The sequence below is a fragment of the Pristiophorus japonicus genome, chromosome 2 (assembly GCF_044704955.1).
Source record: "Pristiophorus japonicus isolate sPriJap1 chromosome 2, sPriJap1.hap1, whole genome shotgun sequence".
In the NCBI taxonomy this organism is placed as follows: Eukaryota; Metazoa; Chordata; class Chondrichthyes; family Pristiophoridae; genus Pristiophorus; species Pristiophorus japonicus.
This window is the reverse complement of record NC_091978.1, coordinates 285,031,844-285,048,111: the sequence shown is the minus strand read 5'-3', so window position 1 is coordinate 285,048,111 and position 16,268 is coordinate 285,031,844. Positions and strand designations below refer to the sequence as shown.

Here is a 16,268-nt window from a genome sequence, read left to right as displayed (position 1 = left end):
GTGCTCTTACTGCTGCTATCGCCGCTGGGTCCACCACAGTCCACTGGGATCTCACGGTGTCGCAGCAGCCCACCAAACTGTGCTCCAGCAGATTGGTGGGGATGCTGAGGTTCTGCCCCGGCGGAGTGGCACTGGGTCAGTGGAGCAGAAACATGCTGTCCTTTCTCAGGTTGACAACATTTCTGAGCCCACCACTGTCACTCCGCCACTGCACTTGTTGCTGGCGGTCACCCAGCCAGCCCAGACTGCCACCGCCCAGCCTGAGGTCTATAGTCTACAGCCGAGCCTTCCAGGTCCAGAGCTGGTCAAGGGCATCCTGCAAGGCCATCTGTCGTCTCTGGCCCTGACACACAGCAGCCTTCCACCAGCCCTGCTGCAGCCACAGGGGACATACTGCGGTGGAGCATTAGATTAGTTAAAGCAAAGAGGGGATATAAGGAAAATCACAAGGGTGATTATTAAATACATTCTGAAAGTGTTTATTGTGATATAAATTTGGATTGGAATGTTTAGGGATTGAAACTCGCTATCACCGATCTTGAGGCGGTGACACCAGCTGAATGCAGATTTTAACACCACTGCGAAATTCAGTTTTGCCATCTGAAAAATAGATTGGAGCTTTAAATCCAGGCTTTGCACATTACTCTGGAGGCTGTAAACAGCGTTAAGTGGGCCGTTAAGTGGGGCAGCAAGAGCAGCATTTTTTTTACAAAATTGCCATGTTTTTTGGTTAATGATGTGCCACTTACAGCCAATGCATTGAGTAGTATTTGGAGCTGCACCACGTGTATCAATTGAGGCAGTGATTGGGTGCCTCACTGCCTCGTGGTTATATTCGCTTCCTATGCACTCAGTCAGATGGTGAAGATGGCAGATACAGCAGCAGCACGCCAGCGCGCTCACCGCTTCTCGGACACCACCATCGATGCACTCCTTCATGCCCTGGAGAGGTGTCGGGAACTACTGAGGACAGAGGCTGGGAGGAGGCCACAGCCACAGGTCATTCGACGCCTATGGAGGGAAGTGGCTGAAAGAGTGTCAGCGAGTGACACGGTGCACAGAACAGCCACTCAATGCCGCAAGAAGTGGAACGACATGACGCGGCTGCTGAGGGTGAGTATCTTTAACATTAACCTGACCATGACATGCTGTCAGCTCAGTGTGCAGTCTGTCCTCAATGTGAAAGTGTCGGGCCCCATGCTCCACATGGGTGAGGCGAGATGTAACGTTCCCATTTGCATCCTCACTCACTCCAAGGGCCTGTAAGCGCTGGTAACCTTCCTCATCTGTTCTTCACACCCATCCCTCATCTTGTTACCTCCTCACTCTTCATATGTGTGTGGAAGATGGTAGCCTCACCATTACTGTTAGGTCCTTTCCCCCTCAAGCATTGGCAAACCAGCGACACGCAGCTAATCTAAGTTTCCTCGACCTGTGAAGACTCTCATACAGTAACATGTACTCAACTATGTAAGGCGCTTGGGACAGATCGCTAGAAGGACACTAACTCTGACATTCTCTTTCATCTTGCAGGCCAAGCTTGCCCACAATCTAAGGGAGCAGAGGAGGCCCAGAGGAGGAGACCCTGACCTCCAGCCCACTATTGCATTGGAGGAACGCATCTCGGTCCTGATGGACCCTCAAGTTGGTGCGATGGTGGTGGAAGAGGCTGAACCCCCTTGGGACAGTGACAGTATGTTGAGTCCCTTTACAGCGTTGAGCAGGCCATTTAACCTTGATACCACAATCCTTCAGCTCTTTCCATGAGACTTCCAAATGCCTTTCCCGATCCTGGTCCCTTCCCCTGCAGGTAACCACTCTTCTCTGGCTTTGTGCTTTCAGATGATCAACCCGCGGGACCGAAGCCTGCACGTCGGCCTTCGACTGCGGGAGATGCTGCACAGGAGGAGGAGGAGGACACCTCTATGGACTCAGAGAGCAAGGCCAGCAGCTTTCAGGAGGAAGGTGTGCTGAGGGAGGTGGAGGTGGGTGGTGCTCTGGGACCCAGTGGCCTGCAGCAACGCCATGGGGAGGGGAAGTCCGTGCGTCAGCTCCCCGGAGGGAGAGTGTGTGCCTGAGTGATGCTCAGCAGCACTCTGTGATGAGGCCGAATTACGGGTTGTCACAAGACTACTATTGCAGTTGAACCCTGATCTGCTGGGTGCACTGGCAACAGTGGCCGAGAGTCGCGGTGCACTAGCTGTGAGGATGGAGGAGTCCACCTCAAGGTTTGCACCCGCCTCTCAGCAGCCCACCGAGCCCATCCTTGGAAGAGACCAATGGATGTCGGATTCAACAAGTGACGATGGGGTCTTAAACATGGTGGCACGGGCTATGGTTGATGTTGCAGTAGCCATTGAGCACCAGGCCAACGCTATTGGAGGCCTGCATAATGTAATGTCGTTAATGCATGGTGGCATCAATCAGCTCTGTGGTGTGCTGCAGTTGTAGTCTGTTAATGCAGAGGCCACGGATGCACTGACCGCTGCCATTGTGTCTGGGGCCCCATAAGTTCAACGGGGACCTAACGTTGCCGAAGCAGGTCAGCAATCTGTGTTCACCCAGATTGTTCCAGATGCTGAGGTTCTGCTCCAGTGGAGTAGCAGCATTTCGGGCCTGTTGGATGTCCTCTCTCAGGACAACATCATTCCGCATTTGCACCTGCAGCTCTCTGCAACCCATCCACACCAGAGTGCTGCCGCCCATGCTGAGGTGATGCAGTTCGCAGCTAGGCCTTCCAGGGCCCGAGCTGGTTGGGGACTTCCTGCTAGGCAGTGGCACAAAGTGAGCAACTGACTACCAGGCCCTGAGACCCCATTAAGGAGGAACAGTAGGCATGGGAGGTGGGAGAAGGGAAGGAGCGGGAAAGCACTCAGCAAAACCCATTAAACAACTGGGGGATGTTTGCCTTGTTAAACCTTGATTAAATCTGAACTCATGCAAATAGTTTCACTTGGATGAACCAGCAAATAATTGTTTGATAATCGCCAGAAATACTACCTTGTTGGAAAATGAACTCATGTAAATTGTTGTACTTGGATGTTGCTGGGAATGTTTGAAGGGGTCTTGTGGGTTTGATTATTTACTGAGGATTATGGCGTTATGTTATTTTACAGCACGCAATGGTTGAATTTTTGATTTTTGACGTTATTGTGTTGAGAGTTTTATACAGGGAAGCTTGCAGAGTGAGGAGCGATGTGTTCAGCAGATGCCAAGGTGTATAAGGTGGCCATTCGGCTTGTCTAGCGTCATTCGCTGGAATCGATGCGCGATGAGTCTCTGACGAGCAGCCCTTCCAGCCGCAGCAGTGTCAGGCTCCATCACCACCTCCTTGCCAAACCGGAACCGTCTTATTCATTGTTCCTCAAACATATCAAGGTAAGAGTAAGGTGCACAGTAAACCCTGTGAGTAGCGGCCTCCTGCCCCAATGTCTGGGGCCTCTCCTCTGGCGTGGACCCACATTCGCCATAAACTGTCTCTGTAGACAGTGCCTTTGAAGTCTTCGCCGCAGGGCGATGTGGTGTGCCATCACTGACCCCATTGAGTTGCAGAGGTAACAGCGAGATACGAGTTGCCAGTGTCAACGACCTGAAGCCCACCAATGTTTGGGAAACCCTAGTAGTCAAGCTGAGTAGTCAGCAGACACAGCACGCCAACACCTATGCACTGTTTGAGGACCAAACGCTGCACTGACCACTACCTCTGTGCCCTGGCTGCAACTCTGTTTAAATGCCGCTCCAGAACTCTAATCCGCCTTGTGAACGGCAAATTTTTGTGGTGTGTTGGCCGCCAGCTGGTAAGTGAGGTGGCAAAAGTGAATTTGGCAAGGTGTCATGATTTCCATGGTGGTAATCGGCGGGTCGGCAATTCTTTATGCCCTTGAAAAACCAGAACTGAATTTCGCACCAGGCGTCAATGCTGACGAACGCCGGTGTGAAGCCACTGCCGCCCAGTCAACGCCTACTGGCGGTGTTATCAGCTGGCATTAGTAGCCGAATTTCAGCCCCTTATTCTTTGCTGTTGCCTCTCATTTCAGTTATGCGGCTTTGGTGTGGAAGGGAAAATTGAAGTGGTGATGGGTACGTCCAGAGGAACCGGGAAGTGGAATGGAATTCACTGAAACCGAACTCTGATGAGACGGTTGCAAACCGCCCTTGCAGAATCACGATTGACTCGCTGCCCGCTCCATCACTGTTGTTGCTGCTCCTGCTCCTCTTCCTCCTCATCCTCCACCTCCTCGTCCTCCTCCTCCTCATCCTCCTCCTCAGGTAGTGTGGCTATGCCTGGTGCTCTCATGATGGCGAGGTTGTGCAGCATGCAGCAGACGATGATAAATAGGGACATCCGCTCAGTAGAGTACTGGAGGAATCATCCCGAGCAGTCAAGACAGTGGCATCATTGCTTCAACACTCCGATGGTCTGCTCAATAATGTTCCTAGTGGCGGCATGGCTCTCATTGTATGTGTCATGTATTCAACTATCATTGTAACCCGTGTATAAGCTGACCTAAGTTGTACACCTTGAGAACATTGACCACAAGGAACTTGTGGGAGACACTCCTAACCTGGACTTTCAGGTATAAAAGGGGAAGCTCCACCCACCTTCATCACTTGAGGTCTTGCAAATAAAGGTAACTGGTCACAGAGTGACCTTCTCTCAAGTATGGGCCTCGTGTGCATCTATACTGTATAGTAAGGACATATCATTGGCGACGAGAAACTGGGATTTAAACCACGTGAGCATGGCCACTAGCAGCACAGAAGAGAGGTACTGTGTTGGTGATGATTGGGATGACTTTATTGAGAGACTACAGAAAAGCTTTGTCACTAAGGAATGGTTGGGACAGGATTCGGCCGACAAACACAGGGCTCACTTCCTGACGGTTTGTGGATCCAGAACGTACTCCCTGATGAAGGACCTTCTAGCATCAGAGAAGCCAGCGGACAAGACTTTTGAAGAGCTCAGTAAGTTGATCGGGGAACACCTTAAACCGGCGAGCAGCATACACATGGCGAGACACCGGTTTTACACACCGGAGGTGAGAAGGGCAAAGCGTTCCTGACTTCGTGGCAGATCTCCAGCGACTGGCGAGCCTATGTAAGTTCCCGGATGCATGCAGAGCAGAGATGCTGCGAGACTTTTTTTTGAGGGCATCGGGCACGCTGGGGTTTTCAGGAAACTGATTGAAACCAAAGACTTGACCTTGGAAGCGGCAGCTCTGATAGCCCAGGTATCTATCTCAGGGGTGGAAGTGACCAGAGTGATATATGATAAAAATCTTGGCTCCAGGCAGACAAAGGCAATCGGACATGCCCCAGCATGTAGTCAAACCCAAAGGGGGAATTCAACAGAGACAATGGCTAGCTGAACGACAATTCATGCCATCGCAATGGACAATGCGGTCAGTAATAGGGCCATCAACACCTGTTAATGGTGCGCTTAAGGACAGTTATAGAGATAGTCAGAGACGATCGACTGGTAATGGATCTTTTGTTTCCAACAACGGGGCCTCCAGCTCATGCTGGAGGTGTGGAGGCAAACACCCAGCCAGAGCTTGCAGGTATCAGCAATAGACCTGCAGAAACTGCAACGTCAGCGGTCACTTGGTGCGTATGTGCAGGAAGCCTGCAGACAGGTTGATGTACGAGGAGGACGGGCCCGATGTAAGCCCTACAAGGCCAAATGAATACTGGGGGAAATCACTGGAAGCTGAAGTATGCGAGTTCATGTGGATCACATATACAGTTCATATACCAGGACGCCACCGATAATGATGGAAGTGCTCCTCAATGGCATCCCAGTATTAATGGAGCTAGACATGAGGGCCAGCCAGTCCATGATGAGTATCAAAGAGTTCGAAAGGTTGTGGGTATCCAAGGTCAGGAGGCCAAAATTATTGCCGATTGACGCATAGCTGCGGACATATAAAAAGGAGATCATTCCGGTGCTAGGCAGCGCCACGGTAGTCATGACCCACAATGATTCGGAGAACAGGTTGCCACTCTGGATTGTCTCGGGGGACGGTCCTGCACTACTGGGGAGGAGTTGGCTTGCTGTCATGAACTGAAAATGGGGCGATGTCAATGTAATTTCTTCTGTGGAGCGAGTATCATGCTCACAGGTCATGGACAAATTTGACTCATTATTTCAACCCGGCATCGCACTTTCATGGGGGGGCCAAGGTAGTGATTCACATAAACACGGACGCCAGGCCAGTACACCACAAGGCCAGAGCGGTGCCGTATGTGATGCGGGAAAAGATAGAATGCGAATTGGACCGCCTGCTGAGGGAAGGCATCATCTCGTCAGTCAAATTCAGTGACTGGGCGAGCCCGATTGTGCCGGTGCTCAAGGCGGATGGGTCGGTCAGGATATGTGACGATTACAAGGCCACCATCAATCGGGTATCACTCCAAGACCAGTACCCGCTGCTGAAAGCGGAGGATCTCTTTGTGATGCTATCCGGTGGCAAACTTATTTCAAAATTGGACCTGACCTCAGCTTACATGACCCAGGAGCTGGCGAGTGAGTCGAAGAAGCTGACCACCATCACGACACACAAGGGGTTGTTTGAGTATAACAGATGTCCGTTCGGGATTCGTTCGGCCGCCGCGATCTTTCAGCGAAATATGGAAAGCCTCCTCAAGTCGATTCCAAGGACGGTGGTTTTTCAAGACGACATCCTCATCACGGGTCACGATACTGAAGAACACCTCCACGACCTGGAGGAGGTGCTACGCAGACTGGACCGGGTAGGGCTGCGACTGAAAAAGGCGAAGTGCGTCTTCTTAGCTCCAGAGGTAGAATTCCTAGGGAGGAGGGTAGCAGCAGATGGGATCAGACCGACTGCTTCCAAAACGGAAGCGATCCAGAGAGCACCCAGACCCCGTAACACGACGGAGCTGCGTTCGTTTCTGGGGCTCCTGAACTATTTTGGTAACTTTCTTCCCAAATTGAGCACGCTGTTAGCTGTTACATATGCTCCTATGCAAAGGTCACGATTGGGTCTGGGGGGACAGCCAGGAAAGGGCTTTTGATAGAGCACGCAATTTTTTATGCTCCAACAAACTGTTAACATTGTATGATCCATGTAAGAAACTTGTTTTAACACGCGATGCGTCGTCCTATGGGGTCGGGTGTGTGTTGCAGCATGTGAATGCCAATGGTCAGTTACAGCCGGCAGCTTATGCCTCCAGAAGTTTGTCCCAGGCAGAAAGGGGCTACTGGATGGTCGAAGAGGAAGCGCTAGCATGTGTATATGCTTTAAAAAAAAAATGCACCTGTACCTGTTTGGCAGGAAATTTAAGCTGGAGACAGATCACAAACCCCTAACGTCCCTTATGAATTGTGTAGTCATAGGCGGCTAACGTGAGTGCCCACCTCTTTTTGACAACAAGACAACAAGGCCATAAATGCGAATACATCGGCCCGCATACAGAGGTGGGCACTCACGTTAGCCGCCTATGACTACACAATTCGGCACAAACCGGGCACTGAAAACTGCGCCGATGCACTCAGCAGGCTCCCACTTGCCACCACTGGGAGGGCAACTGAGCATGATGCTGAGATGGTCATGGCTGTTGAAGCTTTCAAAAGCGAAGGCTCACCTGTGACAGCCCGTCAGATTAAAGTCTGGACAAATAAAGACCCGCTACTGTCTTTCGTTAAGAAATGTGTCCTGAATGGGGACTGGGCAGCCACGTACGGGGCATGCCCTGAGGAATTTAAACCGTTTCATAGGCGCAAGGATGAACTCTCGATTCAGGCCGATTGCCTACTATGGGGAAACCGAGTAGTCATGCCCCAGAAGGGCAGAGAGGTGATTATCAGAGAACTTCACAATGAGCACCCGGGCATTGTCACGATGAAGGCAATTGCCAAGTCACACGTTTGGTGGCCAGGGATAGAACTTTGTGTTCGCAGGTGCAATACTTGTGCTCAGCTGGGCAACGCACCCAGGGAAGCCCCCACTTAGCCCCTGGTCCTGGCCTGCCAAGCCATGGTCATGCATCCATGTGGACTGCCACTGAGAGAGCCATCCTCAACCTAAACTGAGGCTCGAGGTCTGGTTGCAGGAGATGGCAGAGCTCTGTGACCATGGCCTTGCTGAAGCGCAGCCTTCGAACACACCGTTCCTCAGTGAAATTGATGTCGGAGAACTGCTGCCGGAATACCCTGGGAGGGTAAGATCTCCTGTTGCCAGCTCTGTTGGGCCTTCTACCTGTGGCTACATTTCGCTGCCTTTCTCCCTGTCTTGCTCCTTGTCTTTCTGCCTGTGCTTCTCCCTGTCTTGCACCATGTGCTTCTTCCTGCCATGTGCTTCTCCTTGCCCTCCTCAAAGAAATGGCAGACCAATTGAACAATTACTTTGGTTCTGACTTCACGAAGGAAGACACAAATAACCTTCCAGATGTACTAGGGGACCGAGGGTCTAGAGAGAAGGAGGAACTGAAGGATATTCTTATTGGGCAGGAAATTGTGTTGGGGAAATTGATGGGATTGAACGCCGATAAATCCCCAGGGCCTGATTGTCTGCATCCTAGAGTACTTAAGGAAGAGGCCCTAGAAATAGTGGATGCATTGGTGATCATTTTCCAACAGTCTATCAACTCAGGATCAGTTCCTATGGACTGGAGGGTAGCTAATGTAACACCACTTTTTAAAAAAGGAGGGAGAGAGCAAACGGGTAATTATAGACCGGTTAGCCTGACATCAGTAGTGGGGAAAATGTTGGAATCAATTATTAAGGATGAAATAGCAGCGCATTTGGAAAGCAGTGACAAGATCGATCCAAGTCAGCATGGATTTATGAAGGGGAAATCATGCTTGACAAATCTTCTGGAATTTTTTGAGGATGTAACTAGTAGAGTGGACAAGGGACAACCAGTGGATGTGGTGTATTTGGACTTTCAAAAGGCCTTTGACAAGGTCCCACATAAGAGATTGGTGTGCAAAATCAAAGCACATTGCATTGGGGGTAATGTACTGACGTGGATAGAGAATTGGTTGGCAGACCGGAAGCAGAGAGTCGGGATAAACTGGTCCTTTTCGGAATGGGAGGCAGTGACTAGTGGAGTGCCGCAGGGCTCAGTGCTGGGACCCCAGCTCTTTACAATATACATTAATGATTTGGATGAAGGAATTGAATGTAATATCTCCAAGTTTGCAGATGACACTAAACTGGGTGGTGGTGTGAGCTGTGAGGAGGATGCTAAGAGGCTGCAGGGTGATTTGGACAGGTTAGGTGAGTGGGCAAATGCATGGCAGATGCAGTATAATGTGGATAAATGTGAGGTATACCACTTTGGAGCCAATAACACGAAGGCAGAATATTATCTGAATGGTGGCAGATTAGGAAAAGGGGAAGTGCAACGAGACCTGGATGTCATGGTTCATCAGTCATTGAAAGTTGACATGCAGGTACAGCAGGCGGTGAAGAAGGCAAATGGCATGTTGGCCTTCATAGCTCGGGGATTTGAGTATAGAAGCAGGGAGGTCTTATTGCAATTGTACAGGGCCTTGGTGAGGCCTCACCTGGAATATTGTGTTCAGTTTTGGTCTCCTAATCTGAGGAAGGACGTTCTTGCTATTGAGGGAGTGCAGCAAAGGTTCACCAGACTGATTCCAGGGATGGCTGGACTGACGTATGAGGAGAGACTGGATCAACTGGGCCTTTATACACTGGAGTTTAGAAGGATGAGAGGGGATCTCATAGAAACCTATAAGATTCTGACGGGACGGGACAGGTTAGATTTGGGAAGAATGTTCCCGATGTTGGGGAAGTCCAGAACGAGGGGACACAATCTTAGGATAAGGGGTGACCAATTTAGAACTGAGATGAGGAGAAACTTCTTCATTCAGAGAGTTGTTAATCTGTGGAATTCCCTGCCACAGAGTGTTGTTGATGCCAGTTCATTGGATATATTCAAGAGGGAGTTAGATATGGCCCTTACGGCTAAAGGGATCGAGGGGTACGGAGAGAAAGCGGGAAAGGGGTACTGAGGTGAATGATCAGCCATGATCTTATTGAATGGTGGTGCAGGCTTGAAGGGCCGAATGGCCTACTCCTGCACCTATTTTCTATGTTTCTATGTTTCTATGTTTCTCTATGCCTTTCTCTATGCATTGTCTCTGCCTCTGTCTCTGCCTTTGTCTTTGCCTAAGTAGCCTCTAACGGTGACATCGGAGCAGGAGCTCGAGTGCCAACACAGCCCCCATGAAACAAGATAAATGTTGTGGTTTCAAATCTTCCCTCAATGATACAAGGGAATAGTTAGGAGCCAGAACAATCCTTGAAGTCAAAATTGCTGAAATCTGTCCACCAGCCACTCTGCCTATGTGTTCGCAAGCTGCCAAGTGTAATGGCCAACAAAAATTGTTTTTCAACATGGTTCCTTTAAATAGCGCTCCTCCAGCCAACTCCCGACTGCAACTCGACAACTGAAGCCGTCGTTGTCAGCTGCAAGTGGTAAGTAAGGGAGCATGGCGAATTTTACTTCCAGGGCGGTAACAGGCGCTGTGCACGCCAGCCGAGCAGAGCGCTTCCGGCAGGAGCGACACGCTAACTCTTCGCGTCACTGCAAAACCGCTGCCCAATTCCGCGGGGCCGCTATTCTAGCCGAGCCCAAGCGGAAAACCCGGAGCTGCTAACAACAGGCACACAAGGCCAATTTCAGCCCCCAAATCTGATGGCCACAAAATGAACCACAAACCTCCCCATCTCTTTTTGAATTTCCCAATGAAGCTGCCACCTGCTCTCGATGGGAATATCCAAAGCCTGCCCAGATCTGACTAGAAGTTAATGTTGGGCCTAAATGAGGTGGCGATCCAACAGAACTGATGCCGTATGAATTTGCAGTCCAGTATGTTGGATGTGGACAAAGCATACCTGACACTAAAATCTGCCCTGGTAAGTGTAGAAATTCATGGAATTTGTTGCTACATTGCACCAAATCACTTGCCATGACTATGACAGACATCAAAGTCATAAGATTCCAAAGTTCTGTTCACAATTAGCATCAGAACTACTCTCAGCTGACTAGGAAAAGTTAATTTAGCCCATTAATGTAGGATATTGTGGCATTGTTTATTATTTTTCTTATTCACAAGGAGGGATTTGAAGTTAAGCAAATAAGTGAATTTTGATCATAGCTACGCTAATTGATATCTGTAAAAATAAACAGGCCTCATCTTGCTGAAGTATTTTTAGTCCACCTACTGAAGGAGTGGAGGGGTACACAAGGGGACATGTGAAAGACACGATAGTCAAGGTTTTCCTGGGTCTCAACCCGGGCATAATCATTTTCTGGATGCAGCGAATATTGCAAATTTGGTAAGTCAGTCTCTCCACATCTGTGAAGGAACCCAACCAATTTTCCTTCATTAATTTAAGTCGGGTGCTGCAGCCCCCTCAATTTGCCAATTTGCTGCACACAGGCAATCCACTGTGCCTGGGAGAAGCCCCAGGAAAATCTCACCTAATATCCAGTGCAGATCAAAACTATTGTTGAGCCCTTGGATTACACTATTGCATAATAAGATACTGGGCAATGAATGTCTGATATGGTGACTGCTTATGACCAGCATTGCTGAACCCAGGGCAAATTGTAACAGCTATCAAGGGGAATTCACTTTTTGAAAATCTGTGAATGTCATTTCATCAATCTATTTCAATTTGCTCACACTTGTCTCACATTTTTCACATTAATGATAAGAGTATTCAACAACAATTTACATTTATATAGTGCATTTAACATGCTAAATCATCACATTGGTAATTGCTCTAAAGAAATCATAGTAACTGGCTATGAATATTAAATATAATCATCAAACAAATATTGTAACAAATATTTGAGATACAAAGAAATATGCCAACTTCAACAAACTTAGTACACCTTTTTGTTCATTGTTATATATCAACTAACAGTATTGGTTTCCCACAGTTCTACACAACAAATTGAAAAACAATCTACATTTAATTTAGATTTAAGCTAAAGTGATTCAGGAGTTTTGGGTAAATAATACAGCTAAAAATAATAAGGAGATATAACATTTTAATTACTGACAGAAAATCAGTCCTTACTGTGTCTTCAGGCTGAAAGTGCATGGCAATTAGTCGTCCTGCTTTGGATGGTTTGATAGTTTGAGAACTCTGTTCCTTCTTAGAGTGGGCTGGCTGTACTGGACTTTTTACATTATCTTTTGCTAAATTAGGATATTTTCCCACTTTCAATTTTGAAAAATCCTTTAGTTGTAGGCGATGACCTAAAACGCTCATTTGAATGGTATGCATTGTTTGTTGGTAATCAAAAGTGGTCTCAGTACATTCACGCAAATAAATTGGCTTGAGCAACGAGAAAGGCACATGCTGACCTTGATCAAACTTTAATGAATATTGTCCAGTCTGAGATGTAAATGTTAAGTTTTCTTCATCATAGGAAGTCTCTGGAATACACTCTTTAAATGTCTCATCATTTTGTCTTGAGTGAAAATAGGTGCAGTTATCGTGACTAAATAGAAATATGTTTTCTTTCTCATTTATAGGTGAAGTACATACTGCATTATAATCTCTCTTCTCCATATTATAAATGTTTTCTTTCTTGTTTGTAGTTGTGACTGTGTACATAGCACGCTCATTAAAATGTGCTCTAACTTTCAGACTTTTGTTAAGTTCATATTTGTTCTCCTCGGCACTGTTTTGGTAAATCAAATCATGGCTATCAAAAGAATTTTCAAAAGTAGTGACTTGCCCGCTGTTTGCTTTGGACATTTCTTCTGATTGGTCTGGAATCTCAATAGAAGCAATGTCCGTCTTTTTAGAGTTGCAGAGTGATTGGCCACCCATTTCAGACTGCTTTCTGAATGTGTCTGCGCTGTCAGAATATTTCTGTTTTAGCAACATGTTTGCATCTTGACCTTGATCAATGCTCAAATCAGGAAAGTTTGCTGAAAAGACTCCTTGTTTTTTGATATCTTTTTCCATGCTGTGAACACTGTTAAAGAAAGAAAGACTTACATTTACATAGCGCCTTTCACGACCACTGGATGTCTCAAAGGGCTTTACAGCAAATTAAGTACTTTTGGAGTGTAGTCACTGTTGTAATGTGGGAAATGTTAATTACATATTGAACCTTCACTTGAGAATCAAGACACATCAAAGGAGGCAAACCACCAGTAGATTGGTGAACTTGATCAGGGTCTGAACTACAAAGGTTCCTTATATTAACATAAATATGATTCAATAACAGAATCTGACATATTCATTAAAGGACTGTTCGCTTTGTGAAAAATGTTTGTTTTTTAGTTTGTTTCCAATTATGTAAAAAACTGGGTTGAAATGTCTCCGTGGCCCAAACGTTGCTGGAAAAATAATGACGAGTTCACGATGCATGCTGTTATTAATGTGTAAATTGGCCAGTAAGTTCAGGTGAAGAAGAGATATGCCATGTGTTGTGTTCCTAACACAGATGAGACTGCACACAGGGAGGTTAAAGTAACAGTGACCTCAGTTTTTATTAAGACACTCCAGAGTAAGGAACAGGCCTTAGGAGCCGGCTTATATACATGCTCCCAATGGATACTGGGATTCCTTGGGACTTCAGGGGATGCACTCCCTGGTGGCGGAACATGGGAGTGCATGCTTTACAGATACACAACATCACTCCCCCCCCAAAGTCAAAGTGAAAACTATTTACAAGGTGAGGCGGTGGGAGCCTTTCTTTCCCTGGTGGACTGTCTCGGTATAAATGTCTGCTCTGGTGTGCTGGCTGTGCCCTCGCTGGACTGGCGTGCTTTTGGCCCTGCAGGGCTGCTGGGTGAGCATGGCCTTGCTGGGTTGTTGGGCGTGATGGGTTTTCGATTTCCTGGTCCGGCGTGGTGTCGTTGATCTTTTGGGTGTGTGTTGTGGGCTCGAAAAAGGTGGTGTCTGCTGTGGGTTGTTCAGGGCAATCTGTGAACCATAGCCTCGTTTGGTCCAGGTGCTTTCTGCAAATTTGTCCATTGTCTAGTTTGACAACAAACATCCTACTCCCTTCTTTAGCTATCACCGTGCCCGCGATCCACTTGGGACCATGTCCATAGTTTAGCACATACACAGGGTTATTCAGATCAATTTCCCGTGACACAGTGGCGCGACCATTGTTTACATTTTGTTGCTGCCGCCTGCTCTCTACCTGATCATGCAGGTTGGGGTGAAGCAGCGAGAGTCTGGTTTTAAGTGTCCTTTTCATGAGTAGCTCATCCGGGGGCACCCTGTGAGCGAGTGGGGTCTCGTGCAGTAGTTGAGCAGTACTCGGGACAGGCGGGTTTGGAGTGAGCCTTCTGTGACTCGTTTGAGGCTCTATTTTATTGTTTGCACTGCCCGCTCTGCCTGCCCATTGGAGGCTGGTTTAAACTGGGCCGAGGTGACATGTTTGATCCCATTGCGGTTCATGAATTCTTTAAATTCGGCACTGGTGAAACATGGCCCGTTGTCACTGACCAGTATGTCAGGCAGGCCGTGGGTGGCAAACATGGCCCTCAGGCTTTCAATGGTGGCGGTGGCGGTGCTTCCCAACATTATTTCACATTCAATCCATTTTGAAAAAGCATCCACCACCACCACCAGGAACATTTTACCGAGAAATGGGCCCGCATAGTCGACATGGATCTGGAGGGCCAGGACCACAAACTTAGTGGTGCCTCTCTGGGCGTGTTGCTCAACTGAGCACACACGCTGCATTGCCGTACACAGGACTCTAAGTCAGAGTCGATACCGGGCCACCACACGCTTTTATCATTACTATACCCAGGTATGTGTGCTGTGGAGATCCGAGATGAACGTCTCCTGGCCTTTTTGGGTAGCACTACGCGGTTACCCCACAACAGGCAGTCTGCCTGAATGGACAGCTCATCCTTTCGCCGCTAGAACGGCTTGATTAGCTCTTGCATTTCAATGGGGATGCTGGCCCAGCTCCCATGCAGTACACAGTTTTTTACTAGGGCTAGCAGAGGATCTTTGCTGGTCCAAGTCCTAATCTGGCGGGCCGTGATAGGTGATTTATCATTTTCAAACGCTTCCATGACCATCAACAAGTCTGCGGGCTGCGCCACTATCAACAAGTTTTCAGGCTGCACCATGTCCACCCCCGTGGTGAGCAATGGTAGCCGACTGAGAGCATCCGCACAGTTCTCGGTGCCTGGCCTGTGGCGGATGGTATAATTATACGCTGATAGCGCGAGTGCCCACCTTTGTAGGCAGGCTGAGGCATGAGTATTTATCCCCTTGTTTGCAGCGAACAGGGATATGAGGGGCTTGTGATCGGTTTCCAGCTCAAATTTGAGGCCAAACAGGTCCTGATGCATTTTCTTTACCCAGAACACACACGCGAATGCCTCTTTCTCAATCATGCTGTAGGCCTTCTCGGCCTTAGACAAACTCCTGGAAGCATAGGCGACAGGTTGCAACTTCCCCGCAATGTTAGCTTGTTGTAATACACACCCGACTCCATACGACGATGCATCACATGCTAGCACGTCTTTTATACGGGTTATACAATACAAGCAGCTTGTTGGAGCATAAAATGTTTCTGGCTTTCTCAAAAGCAATTATTTGTTTTTTTCCCGATACCCAGTTCTCACCTTTACGCAATAACACATGTAGGGGCTCTAAGAGGGTGCTTAACCCCGGTAGGAAGTTACCAAAATAGTTGAGGAGTCCCAGGAACGACCGCAGCTCCGTGACGTTCTGTGGCCTGGGCACGTTCCTGATAGCCTCTGTCTTGGCGTCTGTGGGCCAAATGCCGTCCGCCGCAATCTTTCTCCCCAAAAACTCCACTTCTGTTGCCATGAAGACACATTTCAACCTCTTCAGCCGCAGCCCTATGCGATCGAGTCGCTGGAGGACCTCCTCCAGGTTTTGTAGGTGCTCGACGGTGTCCCAACCGTGACCAATATGTCGTCCTGAAAAACCATCGTGCGTGGTACTGACTTGAGTAGGCTCTCCATGTTTCTCTGGAAGATCACTGCAGCCGACCGAATTCCAAATGGGCATCTGTTGTAGATGAACAGTCCCTTGTGCGTGTTGATGCAGGTGAGGCCCTTCGAAGACTCCTCCAGCTCCTGCGTCATGTAGGCCGAAGTCAGGTCGAGCTTGGTGAACATCTTGCCTCCTGCCAGCGTCGCAATAGGTCGTCTGCCTTAGGTAGCGGGTATTGGTCCTATAGCGAGAAACGATTAATAGTTACTTTATAATCGCTGCAAATCCTGACCATGCCATCACTTTTGAGTA

At 48.3% G+C, this 16,268-nt stretch overlaps 1 protein-coding gene across 9 annotated transcripts in view; it reads right to left on the bottom strand.

Moving 5' to 3' along the window:
* The window catches only part of LOC139233945 (uncharacterized), a 926,529-nt gene that overhangs the window by 296,836 nt on the left and 613,425 nt on the right, over positions 1-16,268 (bottom strand). For 8 of the 9 annotated variants that reach the window (XR_011588246.1, XM_070864651.1, XM_070864643.1 and 5 more), the window contains one exon: positions 12,084-12,993. The exons of the other annotated variant lie outside the window; for it this stretch is intronic. Coding sequence is in view for 7 of the 8 variants with exons in the window: in XM_070864651.1 (XP_070720752.1) it covers positions 12,084-12,993 (910 nt within the window). In the remaining variant the exon portion in view is untranslated. The remainder of the gene's footprint in view (positions 1-12,083; positions 12,994-16,268) is intronic. 9 annotated transcript variants of the gene reach the window in all.